This window comes from Chelonia mydas, chromosome 23, assembly GCF_015237465.2.
Source record: "Chelonia mydas isolate rCheMyd1 chromosome 23, rCheMyd1.pri.v2, whole genome shotgun sequence".
In the NCBI taxonomy this organism is placed as follows: Eukaryota; Metazoa; Chordata; order Testudines; family Cheloniidae; genus Chelonia; species Chelonia mydas.
Window position 1 is genome coordinate 3,771,325 of NC_051263.2, and position 23,192 is coordinate 3,794,516.

General features: G+C 57.3%; 1 protein-coding gene across 2 annotated transcripts; it reads left to right on the forward strand.

Annotated features, from left to right (window-relative positions):
* The first annotated feature begins 4,224 nt into the window (after positions 1–4,224).
* On the forward strand, positions 4,225–21,812 carry LOC102930009 (cytoglobin-1). 2 transcript variants are annotated; one of them, XM_043534786.1, is made up of 6 exons: positions 4,225–4,464; positions 4,627–4,951; positions 14,884–14,991; positions 16,005–16,125; positions 16,968–17,048; positions 17,887–21,812. In XM_043534786.1, exons 2-6 carry the CDS (start codon positions 4,719–4,721, stop codon positions 18,010–18,012), a joined length of 669 nt encoding a protein of 222 aa, XP_043390721.1. In that variant the 5' UTR covers positions 4,225–4,464; positions 4,627–4,718; the 3' UTR covers positions 18,013–21,812. The 2 variants fall into 2 exon arrangements, with proteins under 2 accessions (XP_043390721.1, XP_007068330.2); XM_007068268.4 differs by having other exon boundaries at positions 4,238–4,305; positions 17,887–20,959.
* Positions 21,813–23,192: the final 1,380 nt, after the last annotated feature.

Sequence of the window (23,192 nt, forward strand, 5' to 3'; positions counted from 1 at the left end):
GAGCAGGGCGGTCTGGGAGTCAGGACGCCTGGGTTCTATCCCGGGCTCTGGAAAGGGCGTGGGGTCTAGTGGTTGGAGCAGGGCGGTCTGGGAGTCAGGACGCCTGGGTTCTATCCCGGGCTCTGGAAAGGGCGTGGGGTCTAGTGGTTGGAGCAGGGCGGTCTGGGAGTCAGGACGCCTGGGTTCTATCCCGGGCTCTGGAAAGGGCGTGGGGTCTAGTGGTTGGAGCAGGGCGGTCTGGGAGTCAGGACGCCTGGGTTCTATCCCGGGCTCTGGAAAGGGAGTGGGGTCTAGTGGTTGGAGCAGGGCGGTCTGGGAGTCAGGACACCTGGGTTCTATCCCGGGCTCTGGAAAGGGCGTGGGGTCTAGTGGTTGGAGCAGGGCGGTCTGGGAGTCAGGGCGGTCTGGGTTCTATCCCGGGCTCTGGAAAGGGAGTGGAGTCTAGTGATTGGAGCAAGGCGGTGTGGGAGTCAGGACGCCTGGGTTCTATCCCGGGCTCTGGAAAGGGAGTGGAGTCTAGTGATTGGAGCAAGGCGGGCTGGGAGTCAGGACGCCTGTCTGCTGTCCCTGGCTCTGGAAAAGGAGCAGCGAAATAGCATTCAGGACTCCTGGGTTCCTTTTCCCAGCTCTGGGAAGAGCAGGGGGCCTGTGGTTGCAGGCTGCGGCTGTGGGAGGCAGAAAGCCCAGTGCAGGAGTTGTGACCGTGGCCTGGAGAGGACGCCCGTAGCCCACCAACCTTTCAAAGCGTCTGGATCTTAAACTTTCCCCTTTTACAAATAACTCGCCCCAAGTCCCAGTGCTGGGAACAGAACCCAGGTGCCCGGCAGACCCAGCTCGAATCCGCTCTGCCTTTCAGGCTGGATTTGTCACATATATGTGTCTCTCTCTAACCATTGTGTGACATTTCCCTTCCAGAGCTGGGGTGGGAGCTCCTGGTGCTTGATTGCCACCTGCCTGCGGCTGCCTGGCAAATAGCTACATCACCCCACTGGCGAAGCATGTATTAACCCCCTCTCCCCTGGCAATTTCTCCTGGCGCTCCAGTCGGAGAAGCTTGGGGTGGGGGGGGATCTGAGAACCCAGCATTCAAAGCCTGCAGGGGGGATCGGATGGCTGCATAGCCTAGAATTTGTTTGGCGTGGTCCCCAGCAGAAGGAGGTCTCCCCTCACCCACCTCGCCCCTGGCACAGAATTCGTTAGGCCCACTTTTCTTTTTAGAAACAGATGTATTTAATTAACAGCATTGGGGGAGGGTGGGGGAAGACCCTGTAAAACAGGCTCTGGAGTTTAAAAAAAAATAACCCCAGATCCGGGGTGACCCCCACCCCCACCCCCACCCCAAGATCTGTCGCCAGCTGGGGCCTGCTGGTCTGCCGCGAGGCGGGGTGGGAAGAAGGCTGCAAGGCGGGCAGGCCGCGCGCCAGAGAGCATACCGACCTTTGGGAACTGGACGCAGATGGCAGGAGATAAGTTTGAAGAAATCCAGGCCAAGCTGGAATTCCCCCGAGCCCGCGTGGGGGAGGCCGGCCGGCAGACGGAGATTCTCCAGGGGAGGGCAGCCTGCGTGTTAGCAGGTTTGTGACAGCCTTGGCAGGCCCTTGGCTGGGTCCCACGCTGGGGCAGGTATCCCAGAATGCCGTGCAGCGGGGTGGGGGGCGGGTTGGAAGATTGGTTTAGCAGTTGCTGGACGGGGCGGGGGGCATTAAACTCCGGGTTTCAGCAGCTCTGGGTCCAAGTCCCAGCATCCTGTTGGACTTTGGGCAAGTCACTGTCCAGGCTCTGTGACTCAGTTTCCCCATCCATAATGGGGAAGTGCAGTACAGTGGCTAGGGCACTGGAGGAGGGGAAGGCAGGGTACCTGGGTTCTATTCCTGGCTCTGCTGCTGGGGGATAAGTTCCCCCCTAACTGTTCTGTGCCTCAGTTTCCCCACCTGTAAAACAGACACAATACTTCCCAGGAGTGCTCAGCTACTATGACCTGGAAAAAATACCCAGAATTCTCTGCTCCCTGGCATCATTAGCAGTAAGGGGTGTGTGCGTGTCTGCAGATTTTCCCAGCATGCAGCAGGGTAGGGGTGGAGAAGGGCAGATGGAACCTGCAAGGAGCTGCTTATTTGCACCTAGCTCTGCACTGGAGGAGGGGGCAGGTTATGGGCTAGGCCCCCCCCTCCTCTGAGTCATACCAGCAAGGGGACAACCCTCTCCCAGGGCATGGGGGGGCAGGGAGGGTGTCAAGAACTATGGCAGGGGGTGCAGACCGCATGGATCTACCTCAGGAGGATGGGGCAGATTCAGAGCACGTGAGGCCAGCTAGAGGGGCCCCCATCCAATGCAAAGTGCCCGTGACTCATGCACCCCAGCTCCTGTGGCCCTCCCAGCCCCTCTGCCCCCCCTCCAGCCACGTCACACTGTGGGAGCTGCCCAGCCGTCCACTGGGCCCCTCCCGACCCAAGGTACAGATCCTGATTTCAAGTCAGACAGGTGTAAACGGGCACAGAATGAATCTGGATGTGTTTAACACTGACTCCTACTGTTCAAGAAGCATCAATTGAAAAGAACGAATATGCCCAGGGCCTCATTGTTTTTTGGGCACTTCCCGCCCCCCCAAAAAAGGGATGTCATGGATCCATCGCTGATCCCAGGGCTTGGCAGTTGTCATGGCGCTTCTGACGCCTACCAGATGCAGCCATGGGACTGATTAACTCCCTCCTGCTGGAGTCAGTGGGCAACATGCTCAGGGCCCACTGAGGGCACAAGCAGCCCCGGGCCAAAATTCCCCCTGTGCCGGGGATCTACTCTGGCCGGTGTGGAGCTGGTGTCAGGGCTCCCTGCTTGAGTCGGAACTGGGGGCCTGGCTGGAGCGCTCTGCACTGTGGCTTTTCTCTCCCCCCAGGGGGCAGAGCATAAATTAGAGCAACCCCGAGGCTGCTCTAATATTCACCTCAGGCCAGACCTGGAATATAGGGAGTGCAAAGCAGAGCTCAAAAGCCACCTGTCCCCAAGTGCCGGGCTGGGGAAGCTGGGAATCGGGGCCCCTGAGCACAGCACATGCTCAGCAGCATAATAATAATTCAAGACGCCTCCCTCCAGTACAGCAAGCCCAGCTCAGGTGATCTCCTCTGGGACAAACATCCAGCTTGATTTGACCCCAATGCACAGGGATTCCTTGCGCCGGCAAAGACCCAAACCATATCCATTTGCTGGGAGCCCCTGGGACCTGCATGAACTAAGTTGGATGGCCCTTGGCCTGGTTCCTATTGGACAAATGTCTGCCCTGTCCACCCCAGCTGGCCCTGGTTGGCCAGGCCAAGGCCAGACGGGACCATTACATCATCAGTCTGACCTCCAGGCTGTTAAACTTTGCCCAGCTCCCCACATACGCAGCCCGATCATCACTTGCACTGGACTATCCAGTCTGTCTTGCAGCAAGGCGTCTGGAGACAGCCGCCTCCTTTGGCCGTTTGTTCCCAGGCTTAGTCCCCCTGGCTGTGAAAAAGCAGGGCCTTATTTCCAGTCGGAATATGTCCAGCTTCAACTTCCAGCCAGTGATTTCTGTTCTGCCTGTCTCTGCTCAACGCAAGAGCCCCTTTAAAGCCCGGGACGCTCGCCCAGTCGACACTGTGACCAAGTAACCAGGGCCATATACGCTGTTAAACCAGGTCACCTCTTGATCGTCTTTGTCATAAGCCAGCGGGAGCTCCCTTAAAATCTCTCTCGCGCGTGGGCATTTTCTTCCGCTCTTGAATCATTTTTGTGGCTCTTCTCTGCACCCGCCCCAATTTGCCAACAGGCGTGTTTGAATGCGCCCCCCCCGCCGCCCCCACCCGAGAACTGGGCACAGCGTCCCAGGCTCGGTCTCGCCGACACCGCCTGGCTCCTGGTCCAGACAATACCGAGTCCTGCCAGGAGAGCAGGGGACTGGACTAGAGACCTCTCGAGGTCCCTTCCAGTCCTGTGTGGCTATGGACTATTTCTATGCGGCTCCATAGAAGCCGGGTCCCGAAAGCTTGTTACCAGCTGCAGGCCCAGGACAGCGAACGTTTGGCTGGGGGGGCTCTTTGGAAAGCCACCCCCCCCACCACCACCAGCATGTGCACTGCGTAGGAGACCTGACGCTCCCATTCATTATGTTTCGACCAGGGCTGAATCTGTGTAGTCTAGGACCCTGGAGAGCCTGGACTATTCAGCTCTGTACAAATACCATCCACCTGCACGCGTGAGCCTCAAACACGCCGCTGGCCTCTTTCACCATCTCCAGCAGCCTCCTCCTGGTCGCCCAGGGCGGGGGGGGAGGGGGGCTCCCAGGGTAGGTGGACGCTGCTGGCTGCATCAAGGGGTCCCCGTTATCGGGGCGTTGGCTGGGAGCGTTTGGAGGTTCAGGGCCGGATCCTCAGGGGGTGTAAATCGCCGGTAGTCAGCCAACTTGGAAGGAGCTAGTTTATGCCAGCTGTCCCTCAGGCTGAAGGTCTGTTTCCCTTTAGATCGTTAGCTAGTTCCTGGTGCTTTGAGCGATGAGCTCTGCGCTGGGGTATTCTCTCTGGGGCTTCCGTCCCAGGGAAGGTACTAAGGTTTAAATTCAGTCCAGCTGCAGGTCCCTAACTCATTTGTTGTATCTCTGTCTGTCTAGCTGGTTTGGAAGATCCAGGAATAGAACCCAGGAGTCCGGCCCCCCCGGTCCCCTGAAGCTCTGCTGGGGGTGGGTTTTATTCCCCTCTCGAGATGGGGTGCGCTCTGTCGGGTTCCGGGATCTCCCCGGGGAAAACCATTCCAGAGTCCAAGTGGTGCCCGTCGGCGGAAAGCCAAGCGGCGTCGAAAGCGGGACCGGAGCACGGCGGCGACGGGCCGGGGGCAGTTCCCTTTCCGCTGGTGGACGCGCAGAAGGAGCGGATCCAGGAGTCCTGGCGGATCCTGCACGACAATATCGCCCGGGTCGGCATCATCGTCTTTATCAGGTGAGCCAAGCTGCCGGCTCGCTGGCTGTTCGGGCACAGAGGCTGTCTGCGATCCAGACGCCTGGTCTGTGTCATCCCCACTCCCCTCCCTGGTCCCTGTCCTGCAGTCTGGCTTGCTCTGGGGTGCACGGGGATATTGCTGGGGGTGGACAGTTTTTGCCACCAAAGACAATCCCCCGACTGGTTTGGTTTGTAAGCAGCCGATGGGAGTTTCTTGGCTTTAAAAAGTTCCATGTTTCTAGCAAAGCAGAGCCCAAAATGCAAGTGTGTTCAGAGCTGGCGTCTGGTCCAGCTCGCGGGTGTTCAAGGGGAACCCACGGGCCCAGACCCCCAGCTGATGTCAGCCGGCACCGCTCCTTTGACTCCGGTGGAGCGTTGGCCCGTTCACACCAGCTGGGGGATCTGACCCCGATGGGGCCGTAGCTGTTTACGCCGGCTGCGGATCTGGTCTAGTGACTCCGCTGGAACGCTGCTGTGTGGCCATGGGGCCGGTTTGGAGCTAGCCTTCGAGGTCAGCCACTGATCTGTGAGGAGGAAGCCCAGGGAAACCGACCCCTGCACATGTCTTTGGGTCTTGCTCTTAACGGCAAATTGTTTCTTTGCACCTGTGTTTATTCCTACATTTCACATTTGGGTGGTTAGAATACAGGCACTGTCGGTTTTGATTCCTGGGTTCTTTCCCAGCTCTGGGAGGGGAGCCAGGACTCCTGGGTTCTATCCCAGCTCTGGGAAGGGAGTGGGGTCTAATGACTGGGGGCTGGGAGCCAGGACTCCTGGGTTCTATCCCAGCTCTGGGAGGGGAGCCAGGACTCCTGGGTTCTATCCCAGCTCTGGGAAGGGGGTGGGGTCTAGTGGTTATAGCAGGGGGGGTTGGGTGCCAGGACTCCTGGGTCCTATTCCCAGCTTTGGGATGGGAAGGACCGGTGTCTAGTGATTACAGCAGAGGGGGCACTGGGTTCCAGGACTCCTGAGTTCTATACTTAGTTCTGGGAGGGGAGTGGGGTTGAGCATTACCCCAGGGGAGAACAGGACACCTGGGTTCCATTCCCAGTTCCGACACTGACTTACCGTGTGACCCTGGGCAATTCTCCCCTCTCCCTGCCTCCGTTTCCCCAGGGGTGTGGCTTGTGGTGCTGAACTCATGCAGGTCTGTAAAGCACTTTTGGATCCTTGGTAGAAGTAGCGAGCAGCAGTTTACGATTGTAATACGCTCAAGCAAATAATTGTCGGTCAGCACACTTGTGGGGCTCTCTCTGAATTAATAACCTTCACGATTACTGGGGGGGCTTCTCATCCCGTGCTCTCAAAGCCCTTCCCGAAGGAAGGGTCAGTATCCTTATTGCCTTCCTAACAGAAGGGAGGAACTGAGGCACAGAGCGGGATCTGCCCAAAGTTAGTGACAGGGTTCAAAACAGAAACCAGGAGTCCTGACTCCCAGGCCCCACCCCCATTGCTCCAGCCACAAGACCAAATACCCTTATAAGACATGGAAAGAGAACCCAAAAATTCTTATGCCTAGCCCTGCTACTCTAACCACTCCTCTCCCAGAAAGAACCCAGGAGTCCTGCCTCCCAGGCCCCTTGACTCTAACCACTAGACCCCACTCCCCTCCCAGAGCGGGGAGAGAACCCAGGAGTCCTGCCTCCTAGTCCCCACCCTGCTCTGGCCCCGGCCCCGATCCGCCCCTATTGGCCTTGTGGGGGCAGAGAATAGCCACAGTGCAGTGGGCTTTGGTCGCACCAGACGGCTTGGCTGGGGCACTGCTGAGCCTGCTCCGGCTTAGCGCTTGTGTCTCTCTGACCTGCCGGTAGCCGGGCGCTGAGCTGCGGGGTGGGGAAGAGCAAACTGCTTTGCTCTCGTTCTTGCTGAGGTGGAGAAACTGTCCAGAGATCAGACCCCTTTGGGGTCACTAGGTGGCAACTGACCAGGACCTGCTGATTCGTTTGGCTGGACCAAGCATTGGAGGGGGGAGGCCAGAGGGGACAGCTGGATACTTAGCGCTGGGGAAGTCTGTCCCGCAGCCTGCCAGCCTCCACTCACCCGCAGAGCAGACACAGCCTGGGCGGCCGGGGGCCATGCGCCCACCCCGGCCCCCGTGCCGCAGGGCCAGCCCGTTAAAGGCACTTTCCCCGGGAGTCAGCGAGTTGCCGCAGCGTCGCCAGCGCTAAGGCCCCCCAAATCACCAGAGTGGCTTAAATCGCCCCCCCCCCCCCACCCCGCCCCGAGATTTGAAAGGAGAGAACAGACTCTGGGTTCTCCATCGCGGCGTTCCCTAGCTTTTCGCTGCCTCCGTGAGGAACGCACGTCATTTCTGTTTAAGACGAGAGCCAAGGGTCTCCCGAAATCCCCTGCCTCCCGCAGCTGGGACTTTGGGGAAAGACCCCAAATATCGTGAGACTCCTGACGAAATCACAAGCGTTGGTGACGCAGATGTTGGCTGAATTCCCTGGGGGGCAGAGAATAGCCACAGCGCAGGGCACCCCAGCTATGTCCCTGATCCACCCCCAATGAGCCCTGGGGGCAGAGAACAGTCGCAGGGCAGGGCTCTCTGGTCACAGGAGGCTGTACGCCAGCTCCACACCAGCTGGGGAAGACCCCCGCCATGGGGAGATTCTCAGGGGGCCGTTCGGGCTGCCAGAGAGGGACAAAGGGCTCTTGAGTGTGATGGAGAGGCAGGCCAAGAGGAGCTGGGGCAGAGAAACGCGCCTCTCCCAGGCTACGTTCATCCACCAGGAAGGGCGGAGAGGCACCAGCAGGGTTTAACTTTCCCCGGGCAGGCTGATCCGTAACCCCCACCCCTTGGCTGTTTATCTGGGAACTCCGGCCCCGCGTGTGGGGAAGGCTCCTCTCCCATGGCACCGGAGCCCATCCTGTGTTCCATATGGCATCAATTACTCCAATTACCCGGCTGCAGGTCTCCTGGCTAATCCAATAGGGGAAACAGCAAATTGATTGGAAACACGGCAAGCCTGTCCAATCGCATCAGCTGCCTAATGAGGGTCATTAAGGCCTGCTGGGAAATGAAGGCTCCAGTTAGAGCTGGAGCTGGATCTCAGCACCCCTTAACTTTGGCCTCATGCCCCTTATAGATTCATTAGGAGGAGGCTGCTTCTGCTGCACTGGTGGGCCACGAAGAAGGCGATCTTCTCCTTGGTGTTGCCTGGCTTGATGACGTACTAGGTGTCCAGCAGCACCCGGCCCTCCTGCCCCTGGCTGGGGCTGGGGGAGACCACATTGCACTGCGCAGACCGCAGCCGAGATCAGAGCCCCGTCGCGCCGGGCACTGCCCAGACCCCAACCGAGATCTGGGCTTCATCGTGCCAGGCGCTACCCAGACCCCAGCCGAGATCATGCCGGGTGCTGCCCTAAAGAGCTCACAATCTAAATACCCAAAAGTTGGGAGGGGAAACTGAGGCACGGAGATGGAAAAGGACTGGCCCCCAGTCACCCAACAGATCAGTGGCAAAGCCAGGAATAGAAGCCAGTTGTCCTGTGCCCCTGGCTAGTGCTCTATCGCGATCCCTAGTAAGACAGGATGCACCTGGCAGGCAGGATTGTAGGGGAGAGCCCTTCCCACAGCATGCACGGGGCCAGCGTTATGGGTAAAACCTGTGTTTGACTGACAACCGCATGGCTTATGAACCCTGACATCCCAGTCCTCTGCTCTCGCCGGCCAGTGGCTCAAAGAACTCAGCAGCAGAAGGATTTCAGCCCCTTTTCTTCATGGCCTCAGGTGCACTTCTTTCCAAGTCACTGGTTCCGCGCCCTAGCTTGCCCCATCCAGCAGGATCTCAGAGGACTTTACAATGGAGCTCAGTGGCATTATCTCCATTGGACAGATGGGGTCACTGAGTCACGAGGCAGGGGAAGGGTCTCCCTAGCCCCAGTCTTGTGCTCAGTCCACGAGGCCACATTGATTTCTGTTCTACTCCCAGCAGGTCTCACTCCCCAGGCCTTGGCATCTCAGGCCAGCCTCCTTCCATCCTTCTGCTGGGGGTTTGCTCTTCTAGCCTTCCCCGGCCTTCTCCCCCTATAGGGCTGCATTCCCAGGCTAACCGTGCTTGGTCCTAGCTACTGCCCGAACTCAGGCAGACCTGGCTCTGCGTGCTCACCTTCCCCCAAGCGCCCCTCCTCCCCTCCACCTGGAGAGGTGGGCTGAGGCTGGCACAGGACGCAGCTGGCTCCCCCGCTTAAAGGGCCAGGCCCCCCCAGGGTGGGATTCTGAAGTGTGACGAAGCAGGAGCCCTGACGCGACAACCGCCTTCCGCTCCGTCTTAGCAACCGAATTCTGCATCAACGCAGCAGCCCCCCCCCCGACACCCCCCACCTCCAGCCCCATTGCATCGCTAGCAATAAACCACAGCGCAATCAGCTGTGCCGAAAGGGCACCGCCCAGGCGATCACCCACTTCTGTGGCACCCCCAGGTGCTGGGGCTCCAATTAACTTTCCTTCCCAGCGGGCAGCCCCGCGGATCCCGGTGGAAGCTGTGGGGGTGAGGTGGCGGGGTTATTTAATCCCTGCGGCTTTTCCTCCTCTCCTTCGTTGGGCTGCTTTGCATAAAGGTTCATAATTAACCAGCACCAAGGCCCCCCCCCCCCCCCCCCCCCGGCTCAGCTGCCCTCACAAATAAACTAAAGTGTAGGCCGTTGATCCACCAGCTGGTGCGTCAGGACTGTACTGCCCACCGCTGGACTGAATCGGTCAAACTATGTGTCATAAACCCCTCTACTGCTCCAAGTCAGTGAGGATTTTCCACTTCTGGGCTTGTGGAGCGTGCAGAGCCGAGTTCTATAGCCCAGCACCTCTCTGCCGTTTTAGGGACTTGCCACGTCTCGCAGAGGCCAAGGAGTTAGCCCCAGGCGAGGAATTGCTCATGATTCCCTTTCACTGAACTTGCTCAGAGCATAATCACAGACCATTAGACCGGGCATGGCATAGGGGGCCTTAAATCCAGGCATCTCAAAGCACTTCACAAACAGTGGAAGGAAATCTCACAGACCCCAGGACGTGACCACTAGCCTGCTTTTACTGATGGGGAAACTGAGACACAGATTGGTGAAAGAGCTTGCCCACAGTCACACAGCGAGCCTAGGGCACAGCTGGGGAGAGGACCCAGGAGTCCTGACACTCACAGGGAGTCCAGGCCACAGCTGGGGATGGGACCCAGGAGTCCTGATGCTCAGTGAATGAGTCTGGGGCACAGCTGCGGCCTGGACCCAGGAGCCCTAATGCTTACAGGGAGTCCGGGCCACAGCTGGGGAGGGGACCCAGGAGTCCGGTCCTCTACACTAGATGACGGTTCCATGCACAGCAAATCCACTTCCAAACATCAGAAACCCGATCTGAACCTTTCCCTCAAATTTTCAGAGTGCTGTTTTTATTTATTGGATTTTTGGAGGGTTACGAAAGTTTGATCATTGATTTATGCACTGCAATGGGCCATAGTGGCTGCCAGGGGAGAGTGCCCCTTACCGAGCCCTCCACCTTGCTCCCTGCAGCACAGTGCCCCAACTGTGTGGGGAGAGTGCCCCCTACTGAACCCCCTCAGCCCCCCGCTTCTCACAGCACAGCGCCCCCTAACATCAAGCATCACTTCTTCTGAGGTCCTGAAGGAAGTGGGAGGAAGGCAGACTGCTTGAAAGTCCCCAGGGAAAGATAAAAGGGGTAAGATAAAATTAGGGGTGGTGTCATGGTGGGGGTCCACTTCAGACCACCAAATCAGGAAGAGACGGTGGATGAGGGATTTCTAGGACAAATAACAGAAATATCCAAAAGACAAGACCTGGTCGTAATGGGGGACTTTAATTATCCAGGCATCTGTTGGAAAAGAAACACGGCCAAACCCAACATTTCCAATCTGTTCTTGGGGCCCTGATCTCGGTCACTGGAAGGAACCCCTTTCCGACTTGAGTCTGACCAGCAGGGAGGAATTGATAGCGAATCTGAAGGTGGAAGGCGATTTGGATGAAAGTGATCATGAAATGAGAGATTTCCTGATTCAAAGGAAAGGAAGAAGTGGAAGAAGCAGAATGGACTTTGAAAAAGCAGGTTTCAGAGGGGCAGCCGTGTTACTCTGTATCAGCAAAAACAACGAGGAGTCCTTGTGGCACCTTAGAGACTAACACATTGATTTGGGCATAAGCTTTCGTGGGCTACAACCCACTTCGTCAGATGCATGGCCTACTGTATTTTCCACTCCATGCATCTGATGAAGTGAGTTATAGCCCACAAAAGCTTATGCCCAAATAAATGTGTTAGTCTTTAAGGTGCCACAAGGACTCCTCGTTGTTTTTGAAAAAGCAGACTTTAACAAACGCAGAGAGAGAGTAGGTAATGTCCCGCGGGGAGAACATTAAGGGACAAAGGAATTCCAGTGAGCTGGCGGTCTCTCAAGGAAACAATATTAAAGGCATAACTGCCAACCATCCTGATGGGAAGGAAAGATAAGAATAAGGAGAGGCCAATATGGCTCTTTGATGTCCTGAAAATCAAAGAGGAAGCCTGGAAAAAGCGGACACATGGATGAATTCATTGCTAAGGAGGAGAACAGCAGAATAGGGACAAACATGCAGGGAACAAATCGGAAAGGCAACGAAATGAGTCAAACCTTGCAAGGGACACGAAAGGCTATAAGAAGAGGTTGTTTAAATACATTAAGAGGAAGAAGAAGGCAAGTGTAGGTCCCCTACTTAGCAGGGAAGGCGGCTGAGGTGTTTAATGCCTCTTTTGCTTCAGTCTTCACTAATGGTGGCCAGAGACTCTACATGATTAATATTACCAACTAGGGGAAGGAACGCAAGCCACACTAGGGAAAGAACTGGTTAAGGACTATTTAAAGAAGTTGGATGTATTCAAGTCCCTGATGAAATTCACCGGAGGGGACATAAGGGACTATCTGAAGCAATCTCAGAACTATTAGTGATTATCTTTGAGAACTTCTGGTGGATGGGAGAAGTCCCAGAGGACTGGAGAAGGGCAAACAGAGTACTAAAAAAGGGGTCCAATAGGACCAGGGGAATTACAGACCAGCCAGCCTAATTCTGATACCCAGAAAGATACTGGAGCAAATTATTAAAAAATCAATTCATAAGCACCTAGAGGATAATGGGGTGATAAGGAATAGCCAGCCTGGCTTTGTCAAAAACAAATCATCCTAAAACAACCTAATTTCCTTCTTTGACCGGGTTGCTGGCCAAGTGGATGAGGGGGAAGCGGTAGACGGGATATAGCTTGATTTGAGTAAGGCTATTCACACAGCCCCACATGATGGTGTCATAAGCAAATTAGGGAAATGTGGCCTAGATGAAATCACTGTATGGTGGTCGCACAACTGATTGAAAGGCCAAACTCAAAGAGGAGTTATCAATGGTTCACTGTCAGATTGGGAGGGCGTATGTAGTGGGGTCCTGCAGGGGTCAGTCCCGGCCTCGGTACCGGTCAATGTTTTCCTCAATGACTTGGACAATGGAGTGGAGAGTGCGCTTATAAAATCTGTGGATGCAACTGAGCTGGGAGGGGTTGTTAGCATTGTGGAGGGCAGGATTAGAGTTCAAAACTACCAGGACAAATTGGAGAATTGGTCTGAAATGAACATGCTGAAATTCAATAAAGACAAGTGCAAAGTACGTCACTTAGGAAGGAAAAATCAAATGCAAAATGGGGAACAACCAGCTAGGGGGTTGTACTGCCGAAAAGGATCTAGTCGTTTCGAGTAGATCACAAACTGAATATGAGTCAACAATGTGATGCAGTTGCAAAAAAAGCTAGTAACATTCTGGGTGTGTTAACAGGAGTGTCGTACGTAAAACACGGGAGGTCATTGTCCTGCTCTACTCGGCAATGGGAAGGCCTCAGCTGGAGCGCAGTGTCCAATTCTGGGCGCCGCGCTTTAGGAGAGACGTGGGCAATTGGAGAGAGCCCAGAGGAGAGCCACAGAAAGGATCCAAGGTTTAGCAAACCTGCCCTAGAAGGAGAGGTTAAAAAAAGTGGGCAGGTTTAGTCTGGAGCAAAGCAGACTGAGAGGGGACCTGAGAACAGTCGTCTGATACGTTACGGGTGTTGTAAAGAGGACGAGGATCAGCTGTTCTCCATGTCCGCTGAAGGCAGGACAAGAAGCGATGGGTGTAATCCACCGCAAGGGACATTTAGTTGAGGTATTAGGAGCAACTCTCTAACTCTCCGGGGAGCGACGCTCCGGAGCAGGCTCCCAAAGGAGGTTGTGGGATCCCCGTCAACTGGACGGACAAACCCCGGTCGGGGCTGGTCTAGGTTTACTTGGTCCGGCCCCAGCACAGGGGGCTGGACCTGACGACCTCCGGAGGTCCCTTCCCGCCCGACCTTTCTCTGATACTGATCAGCCCAGACCCTGCTTAGCCTGCAAAAGCCAACAAGCCTCGCAGCCGTGGCACCGCTGGCTGGAATTTGCTGCTGCCTTCCACTGGGCACAAGTGTGCTGAACCTGGTCTCCTCCCCCTCCGTGCCGCATGGGGTGAGGGGCTGACAGATGGCTCTCCCCAGAGCTCCCCTGTGCAGAACAATCGCTCTCCCAGAGCACTATATTTAGCATGGATGCTTGCAGAGCGTCCACCCAAGCTGTTCGTTCAGAGCGTTAGCCCAGCTGAACATTTGTTTCTCTTGGGCTCGGCAAAGACAGGAGACTTCTTATCCAGTCTACATTAGGGTTAGTGGATTATGGTCGCACCCACAGGCCACATCTGAGATCAGGGCCCCGTCGCGCCGGGCGCTGCCCAGACACACAGGGACCGAGATCGGGGCCCTGTCGCGCCGGGCGCTGCCTAGACACACAGGGACCGAGATTGGGACCCCATTGCGCCGGGCGCTGCCTAGACACACAGGGACCGAGATCGGGGCCCCGTCGCGACGGGCGCTGCCAAGACACACAGTGACTGAGATTGGGACCCCGTCGCGCCGGGCGCTGCCCAGACACACAGGGACCAAGATCGGGGCCCCGTCAGGCCGGACGCTGCCCAGATACACAGGGACCGAGACCGGGGCCCCGTCGCGCCAGGCGCCGCCCAGACAAACAGGGACCAAGATCGGGGCCCCGTCGCGCCGGGCGCTGCCCAGACACACAGTGACCGAGATCAGGGCCCCGTCGCGCCAGGTGCTGCACACACACACACAGTAACTGAGGTCTGGGCACTGCCTGGCACAGTGGGGCCCCGCCTTGCTTGGCACCTCTCGACATGACAGTAATATGGGTGACGAATGATAAAAGGGATTTCCAGAATCTCACCAAACCCTGTGAAAAGGTGTGTGGTCTGAACCCTGAGAATTGGCCCAGGAGCCAGGACTCCTGGGTTCCACTCCTGGCTCTGTGAGGGGAGGGGGGGAGTGGGGTCCAATGGTTGGGGGGGGGCAGGGAGCCAAGACTCCTGGGTTCCACTCCTGGAAGGGGACGGCTGCTCTGCCAGTTACAGAGGGGCACTGAGTCAGGATTCCTGGGTTCTCTCTTGGCTCTGGGAGGGAGTGGGGTCTAGTGGTTACAGCAGGGGGGGCTGGGAGCCAGGACTCCTGGGTTCCACTCCTGGCTCTGGGGGGGGGGGGGAAGTGGGGTCCAGTGCTTGGGGGGGGGCAGGGAGCCAGGACTCCTGGGTTCCACTCCTGGAAGGGGAGGGCTGCTCTGCCAGTTACAGAGGGGCACTGAGTCAGGATTTCCTGGGTTCTCTCCTGGTCCCTACCGAGGTCAAGTCACTTCCCATGTTGCCGTCTACGCAGGCAGGTGGACGACTCCCACCTTTGCGATGTGCTGTGGGGCGGGGAGGGGCAGTATACGCAGCAGAGTGTTGTTTTGGCACCACCCCTAGGGGTCGCGCCTGTGCACTTCGCCCAGCTGCCCTGTGGTACAAAAAGACCCAGTTAAACGGCTAGCGCCCGATCCCCCTAAGTCTGCCTCCCCTCCCCCGCTCAGGTTATTCGAGACTCACCCCGAGTGCAAAGACGTCTTCTTCCTCTTCCGCGACATCGACGACCTGCAGCAGCTCAAGATGAACAAGGAGCTGCGAGCCCATGGCCTGAGGTGGGTCCCTGGGGGGGGGTGCCATGGAACCCGCTACCACGCCAGGCCCGAGCTCCTGGGTCCATGAGGGCGCGGCACGGCCCTTGAGTCACAAGGCTAATGCAAGTGGCTGAGTGACAGGAATCAGGACTCCTGGGTTCTATTCCAGGATCGCCGAGGGGAGGAAAGTGGGATCTAGTGGTTAGAGCAGGAGAGAGGCTGGGAACCAGGACTCCTGGGTTTGTTCCTGGATCTGGGTGGGGGAGAAGCATCTCACCTCCCCATGCTGGCTAACGTGGGAAGGGGAGCTGCTCCCCAAAACGAGGGTGGGCTCTCCCACCAGACCCGGCTTTGAAAGGTAAAGTAATCAAGCTATGGAAATGGGAGTGGTCCGAGACGGGGAGGGTCAGGGCTGGAGTCAGTCCCATAAGGAGTACCCAACCATGGTATGGGGTGGTGGGCATGGGAAGAAGGTTGGAGAGGAGCCAGGGGGAGCTTTGGGGGGCTGGGAGCAGAACTGTGGGGGGCTGGGGGGAGATTTGGGGTGGGGGCTGGGACGGGGAGCTGGTTAGTCAGTTAATTTGCTAGACCGATATTATTATTGTCTGAAGAACAAGGCCCTGCATCTGCAGACCAGCCCTTGTTAGCCTGTGGAACTGCCTGCCAAAGAACGTTCCTGAGCTGGGTCGACTCTGGGGAAGCTAGACCTGTGCCAGGGGCTTGCTTTACAGAGGTGCTGAGCACCCACAACTCACTGTGCAGCCAGTGGGACCTGCCAAGGCTTGGGGCCTCTGGACATGAGGCCTGAGGGTTCTCCATGTTCATGCACCAGGGCATTGGTGCTGGAGGGGGTCAGGAAGGAATTTCTCCCGGTGCAAGATGGGCTCCCACCTGAAGCAGCCAGCTTTGGCAGGCTAGAAGGCTGGATGTTGGCAGCGTATGGCACATCTCCCGCCTACCGCTCTGCCCCGTGGGAAGCAGGGGACTAGCCACAGTGCAGTGCCCATCCAATGCTTGATTCTCCCCCACCCCAGGGTGATGTCCTTCATCGAGAAAAGCGTGGCCCGGCTGGACCAAGAGGACAAGCTGGAACAGCTGGCCTTCGAGCTGGGCAGGAGTCACTATAGATACAACGCCCCTCCCAAGTACTATGAGGTGAGCGCCCCAGGGACCCGGCTGCAGGGAGGGGGTTGGACCTCCCCCATTCTGCGGGGGTTGGGGAGCTCCTGTGGGATCTGCTAACTCCCGTGGTGTTGGAACCAGGATCTGTGCAGGAGGATATCCCAGAGTGCATTGCACCATGTGGCAGGCTGGGAGCGATTTTCCCAGCACCTTCCCGTACAAAGCAATTATCCCAGCATGCACTGGTACACACTGCGTTTTTCCCAGCATGCATGAGTAGAAATATATTTTTTGCCCAGCATGCACTTGTGCAAACGGCTCTTTTCCCCCAGCATGCTCCAGTATGAACCGCTTTCCCACAATTCACGAGGACGAACTGCTTTCCCAGCATACTCCAGTACAAACCACTTTCCCCCCACAGTTCACCAGTTCGAACCGATTTCCCCAGCATGCACTGGTACCCACTGCTTTTTTCCCCATCCACCATGCTCCAGGGCAAATGGCGTTTCCCACCGTTCACCAGGACGAACCAATTTTCCCAATCCCAGGATACCCTGGTGCGAACTGATTTCCCCACAATCCACCGGTGCAAACTGCTTTTCCCAGCACATCCCAGTATGAACTGCTTCCCCCTTCTCCCCCCCCCCCCCAATTCGCCAGTATGGACTGCTTTCCCCTGCATGCATGGCTACAAACACAGCTGTGCAGCGTGATCGCCCACCAGCTGGCCTGGGCCGGGAGAGATCTGTGTTCTCGGCGGCGCCCAGCCACGTCCGGAACCGGTCTGTATTTGCCACAGGTCCATCTGTAGCCCGGGCAGGGAAGGGCTGGGGCTGGCGCCTCCCTCTGACCCCGCCTCGGCTCTCTGTTTCCAGTACGTGGGCATCCAGTTCATCAGCACGGTGCAGCCCATCCTCAAGGAGCGCTGGACGCCGGAAGTGGAGGAGGCCTGGCAGGTAGGGAGCAGCTCCGCAGCTGGCCCTCTCCCATGCTGCCGCTGGCAGAGCTCCCGTCCACGCCTGGGTGGGCTGGACCCCTTCATCCTTCCCCGATCCCTTTCTGTGGGGCTCCCGCCGTCCCGCTGCAGCCGGAGGGGGAGCTAGACGAGGCCTCTTTGGGGCTTACGGGGGGGGGGGGGGGGGGGGGGGGGGGGGGGGGGGGGCTTTGGCCCTCCTGGTTGGCCTAGTAATGGGTTTGGAGCCCGGTTCTCAGCAACACTCAGGCTCTTCTGGCTGCATCCAGGGGCCTTGATGTGGATTGAAATAGTCCACCCCGTACAGGCCTCCCCAGGGCCCACAAGGGGCAGATCGGGGGTGTGGCCGGAGTGCCCTGCGCTGTGGCTATTCGCTGCCCCCCAGGACCCAGGGGGGACTGAACATGATTTAGAGCAGCCCTCAAGCTGCTCTAACTGGGGACTGGGCTAGGCCCTGCAGGGTGTATTCAGGGAGTGCAAAGGGGGCGAGGTTCGGCCCCCTCGCGTGTACGTTTCACGATACAGATCACGCAGACAGACTGTTCTGCTCAGCCCCCGCAGCCTTGGGCTGGAGCATGCTAAGTGCGGACGGAATCTTTGGAGAATTTAGTTGCCAAACTCTAACCAGTCTCTACTGAGCATGTGCGAACTGAGATTCCCCCCCACACTCCCCCAAAGGCTTCTAACTTAGCCAGATTTGAGTGGGATGTCACAGGGAGGGCAAAAGGCACCTCCCTGGCCCCAAGGTGACCATGCCCGAACCAGCCGCCCTGCCAGGCCTGCTTCACCCCTTGTGCGTTCTCTCTCCCCTCCCCTGGCAGAGTCTGTTCAAGTACCTGACGGCCGCGATGAAACGGGGGTACTACAGGAAGAGGAGAAATCGGGCAGCATCCAATCCACTGGCCTTGAGGAAACCCGGGACTGGATCCATCCTGAACAGAATATAGGACCGAGAGCGGGCGGTGCCGCGGTTGGCTTGGCTTGCTGTGATATTCCCATAGGATCTCTCCGTCCCCCCTGTGCACAAGGAACTGCCCTTGCTTGTGACTTTCACTGGCTGTGATTCCAGCTGACCGGAGCACAGAGGCTGGATTTTTGCTGCTGGTCAGAGGCCCCATCTGTGTAGCCGGGGTCCCCATGGGGGTCGCTGCAGCAGGTAGAGGCAGTAAACTATCGCTGAACCCCCTCTACTTTGGGCATAGGCAGTTCTGGGGTGGGCTTCCTGGAAGGGAAAAGTGGCTGAGAACAGGAGTGGGCTTTAGAGACCGGCGTGAGGGCCTTGATTTCAATATATGGACTGTTATCCGCCCGGCCCATCTAGCAGCGGCGGGGAAGGGGTTAAACATCCCCGCGTGTGCAGCGCGGCGGTGTTAAAGGTGACTCGCGAAGGGAAATGAAATTGGGGTGTGGGCCCTCCCCCCGTTCTGCTTCTTTCCAATGGATCAAGACACCCAGAGAAATTAAACGTGGTCCGCCCCAGGCCTTCTTGCGAGCTGGTAACAGTCTGCTACTGCTGCCAGCTCCGGGAGCGACTCGGTTAGCTTGAGTGGTGGAGGCCCGTGCTAGGCATAAGACCAGTGAGACGAGGTAGAGACAGCTGTGCAAGGGGGAGTACAAGGAAAGAATGAGACAATCTGGTCAGGTTCAAACCCGGTTGATGGCCCTGTGCTGGGTGCCGGTATAAAACTGGTGCTGGAGGAGGGCCGTGAACTCACGTGGACATCAGGGACAGGGGAGGCAATAGGACAGAAGTAGCCTTACCCTGTGGTTAAAGCATTGGTGGGGGATGCAGGAGATCAAGGGTCACTCCCCACCTCCGCTACAGCTTCCCTGTGTGACCTGTGCAAGTTACGTCATCTTTCTAGGCCTGGGTCCCCCTCGGTCTGTACAATAACTGTGCCTTTGTCCGTTAGACTGGAAGCTGTCTGGAGCGGGGCAGTCTCACAGGGGGGCCCTGATCTCAGTTTGCCGTGGCAATAAAGCAAGCTTTTCCAGGAGAAACGTTGACCTGGCAACCTACCCTGCAGGACTCGATGGAGAACTAGCCCTGGGGCTGGTCTAGCGTAAAAATGGCACCAATTTAACTAAACCCCCCGCCCCCCAAAATTCAAAGCCAACTTGGTTAAATGAGTGCAAACCCACCTCAGTGATTATTTAGTATTTCATAGAATCATAGAATATCAGGGTTGGAAGGGACCTCAGGAGGTCATCTAGTCCAACCCCCTGCTCAAAGCAGGACCAATCCCCAATTTTTGCCCCCGATCCCTAAATGGCCCCCTCAAGGATTGAATTCACAGCCCTGGGTTAGCAGGCCAATGCTCAAACCACTGAGCTATCCCTCCCTCCATTTGTACTATGGAAGCCCCTAGGAGCCCTAGCCATGGACCAGGCCCCCACTGTGCCAGGCGCTGTACATCTTTATTGCTATTGCATGTATTACGGTCGCGCCTTGGAGCCCCAGTTTAATTGGGTTCCCCGGGGTATTATGGGCTTACCCTCCCTTTTTCGCCGTCATCCCTCCAACTCTCTTGCGATGCCCCTGAAATAAAGCAGCAACTTCCGCGTTTGCGGGCAGACGTTTTGATTCTGCCCCTGCCGTCTGAGAGCAACTCCTGTCAGTTTTCTCACGGCAGCATCCACGGCTGGTGCTAATTCTCCTGCTTTGGGCCAGGTTCTTCCCTTCTGCCAGCGATCATCCTTGATTAACAACCCCCGCCCCCCACATCTGTCCTGGCCTCTAGGCCACCGCCAAGCAAGCAATATTCAGCTCCTGCTTTTGCCCGGCCTCGGCCACGTGGCCACGTCTTCCCCCTCGTCCTGCGATGAAACCTGGAACGTTCTGCAGTTTTGGTGCCTTGTGCGCCCGCCCTTCCCAGCGTTTCCCTCCTGCTTTCTGAGCTGGTGACAAACTCCTGGAGGTTTGATTGCCGGGAAAACGGCTTCTCTGCCCAAATCTCATTTGCAAGGCAATAGCCGACGGAATGGTTTGCTGCTAATCCTCGTTTTCTGCAGGAAGCGCCTCGATTTCCCCCTCAGGCGCGCTCCTTGCAGTTTGCCTCATCCCTGGTTTTGCAAGTTGCGAGGGAAAATACGTCCACTCAGGGGCCTGAAGGCTGGGAACGGGCTGCGTCACTTCCCTGCATCACAAGAGTGCGTGCACGCTGGCCGAGTGGCTGGAACCTCCCTTGGACTCTCGCCAAGGTCTTACAGGGAGGTTGCAGGGGAGCCAGAAAAGGGATGCAGGATTCCCATATCCTAGGGTCATGCCTTAACCTAACCTCTAGAGGGTGCCGGAAGGAAGGGGGGGGGGGGAAGGGTAGAGCATGGCTCCAGCCCATAATACTCTGGGCAACCTAGTTAACCCTATCACGGCCGCTTTGCTACAGTGTAAGCGCATTTATACTGAAGTAGCTGAGTCCACGCTGGTCCACTTGAATTGGGCTCGGGATCGCTAAAGCAGGCCGCCTTTCTCTACAGACCAGGCCTGAGACAGACAGAAGAGGGCACAGATCCAGTCTTGTCTATTCCTGGGCAGGTCGCCTTTCAGCGCTCCCTCTGGTCTGCACCAGGTGCCTTTCTTTCTTTCTTTTTTTCTGCTGCTGTCTTGTGGACCTGGGTTCTCCATGGCCCCCAAACAGCGGCTTTCTCAACAGCCGTCGCAGGGATCGCAAAAAAAGTTGAGGGCTGAAGCATTCAGCGTGCGGGACACTCCGTGCTGAGCTCCCAAAATCTTCCAAAAGGGGCTGCTGATTTTGAATGACTGGGGGCACGGCCCAGGACTCCTGGGTTCCAGTCCCAGCTCTGGAGGGAGTGTGATGCAGCGGTCAGAGCCGGGGGGACTGGGTGTCAGGACTCCTGGGTTCTAGTCCCAGCTCTGGGAGGGAGTATGATGCAGTGGTTAGAGCTGGGGGACTGGGTGTCAGGACTCCTGGGTTCTAGTCCCAGCTCTGGGAGGAGTATCATGCAGTGGTTAGAGCCGGGGGACTGGGTGTCAGGACTCCTGGGTTCTAGTCCCAGCTCTGGGAGGGAGTATGATGCAGTGGTTAGAAGCTGGGGGACTGGGTGTCAGGACTCCTGGGTTCTAGTCCCAGCTCTGGAGGGGAGTGTGATGTAGTGGTTAGAGTGGGGGGAAGCTGCAGGGTGGGGCTTCTGGTTGCTATTTTTGGCTATGGGAGAGGAGTGGTGCCTAATAGTTAAAGGAGGGGGGAATGGGTGTCAGGAATCCTGGGTTCTGTTCCTGGCTCTGGGAAGAAGGAAGTAATCTAGTGGTTAAAGCAGGGGAATTTATAGATTCCCAAGGCCAAAAGGATTCCAAGGCCATTGTGATCATCTAGTCTGACCTTATAACACAGGGCAGAGAATGGCCCCAAAACGCTTCCCAGAGCAGAGCAAAACTCCAGCTTGATTTTAAACGTGCCCAGTGACGGAGAATCCACCAGGCTCCAGTGAGTAATTACTCTCACCGCTAACAACTGGGGCAGCCTGGACTCCTGGGTCCCCATGCTGGGTCGGTAAAGCCAAGGGGAGCTGAGAGTGCTCAAGGCTTCTGAAATCTAGCCCAGGTTGGGCACCCAAAATGAGTGGCCAGGTTTACTAAACTGTCGGGTGGATTCTAGGCGCCTAATCCCCTGTGTTAGCCCCGTGACTGCTGTCCCGATGATCCGGGGCTTCTTCCTATACCACACCCCTCAGCTGCATAGCGCTGCCTACAGTGACATGACACCGGTTAAATAAACCCACAGCGCAGATCTTGGTATACGGATAATTTTTTGCTTTGACATGAAGGTCATTTTAAAAACAAACAAACCCAATACACTCTTAAAACCAGGCTGATAGCAGGGGACTGGGCCACTGCCTGCAGCCTGGCCTCCCTGGTGCGGGGAGCTGGCTGGCTTGGGGCGTTAGGGAATGGGGCACGGGGCCTTTCCCCTCTAGGGGGCACTGGTTCCAACCTGGCCCCAAGGGCAGGGGGGACTGGCTGGCTCAGGAGGTTGAGGAATGGCGCAATGGGCCTTTTCCCCTTTAGGGGGTGTACTGGCTCCGGCCTGGCTGGCTTGGGGAGTGGGACACGGGGCCTTGCACCTCGATCCCAGCTCCAGTGGGGCAGCGACCAAGAACGTGGCAGCTGCTTGACGCCCCGCGGCGTGGCTCCTGCCGAGGGAGGCGTCTCTGCAAACCGCCACCTGCCCTGGGGACTGGCTGTCCCGTGGCCCTGAAAGCGGCATGGTCCCCCCAGGATGGAGGGAGGAGGTGTCATGGGAAGGGGGAATCATATTGCAGGTCTTCTGTCACCTACCATGTGGCTCTCTGCCCCCCTCTAGTGACCAGACTCTGCCATACCCTTCAGGGTGCTGGCGGTGCCTCTGGCTCTACCTGCCTGGAGGTCAAAGGTTCAATCCCCAGTGCTGGGAATTCACCCCCCACCCCCCCGGCCCATCGGGTTGCATGGGGATAAGCAGACATCCACTACCACCCTCAATGACCATCAGGTGGCAAAACTGTGATTCCCCCTTGGCTTGTCCTAAGGAAAGTGCCCTCTGGGTGGTGGCTGGGCGTGGGGGGGTGAAAGGCACCTGCTCCTGGGTTCCCGGCCCAGCTCTGCGAGGGGTGAGCTGTTTGAATGGGCTTGTGTCACCCAGGGGTGCATGGGGCAGGTCCCCTGCTGTGCCCAATCCCCCCATGAGGTGCGTTGATACAGTCCCCTAACTAACGGCGCTGTCAGCTCTGGAGGGTCCCCGGTTCGGTTCCCTGTGCCGCAGCCGTCACGCTGGCTATTCACTGTTCATCCAGGCACCTCCTCGGGCCGCCGAGGCAAAAGACTCTTGTGCTCTCCTGCTGCAGCCCCAGTTAGTGCCGTTTGTCGGGCTGTTGCTTTGGGACTGTTGCCATTATTGGTATGAGGTGGCCTGCCTGGAGCCTGAGTCGTGGCCCAGGCCCCATTGTGCCAGGTGCTGTACATTTGTACTGCTATTAGGTGTATTAGGGTAGCATCTAGGCACAGACCAGGCCCCCATTGTGCCAGGTGCTGTACATTTGCATTACTATTAGGTGTATTAGGGTAGCATCTAGGCACAGTCCAGGACACCGTTGTGCTAGGCGCTGTACATTTTTATTGCTGTTAGGTGTA

Coding starts and splice junctions, on each gene's coding strand:
- LOC102930009 (XM_043534786.1), top strand. CDS start 4,719: ATGGGGTGCGCTCTGTCGGGTTCCGGGATCTCCCCGGGGAAAACCATT. Junction 14,992..16,004: donor CTGCGAGCCCATGGCCTGAG/GTGGGTCCCTGG, acceptor CCCCCACCCCAG/GGTGATGTCCTTCATCGAGA. Junction 17,049..17,886: donor AAGTGGAGGAGGCCTGGCAG/GTAGGGAGCAGC, acceptor CTCCCCTGGCAG/AGTCTGTTCAAGTACCTGAC.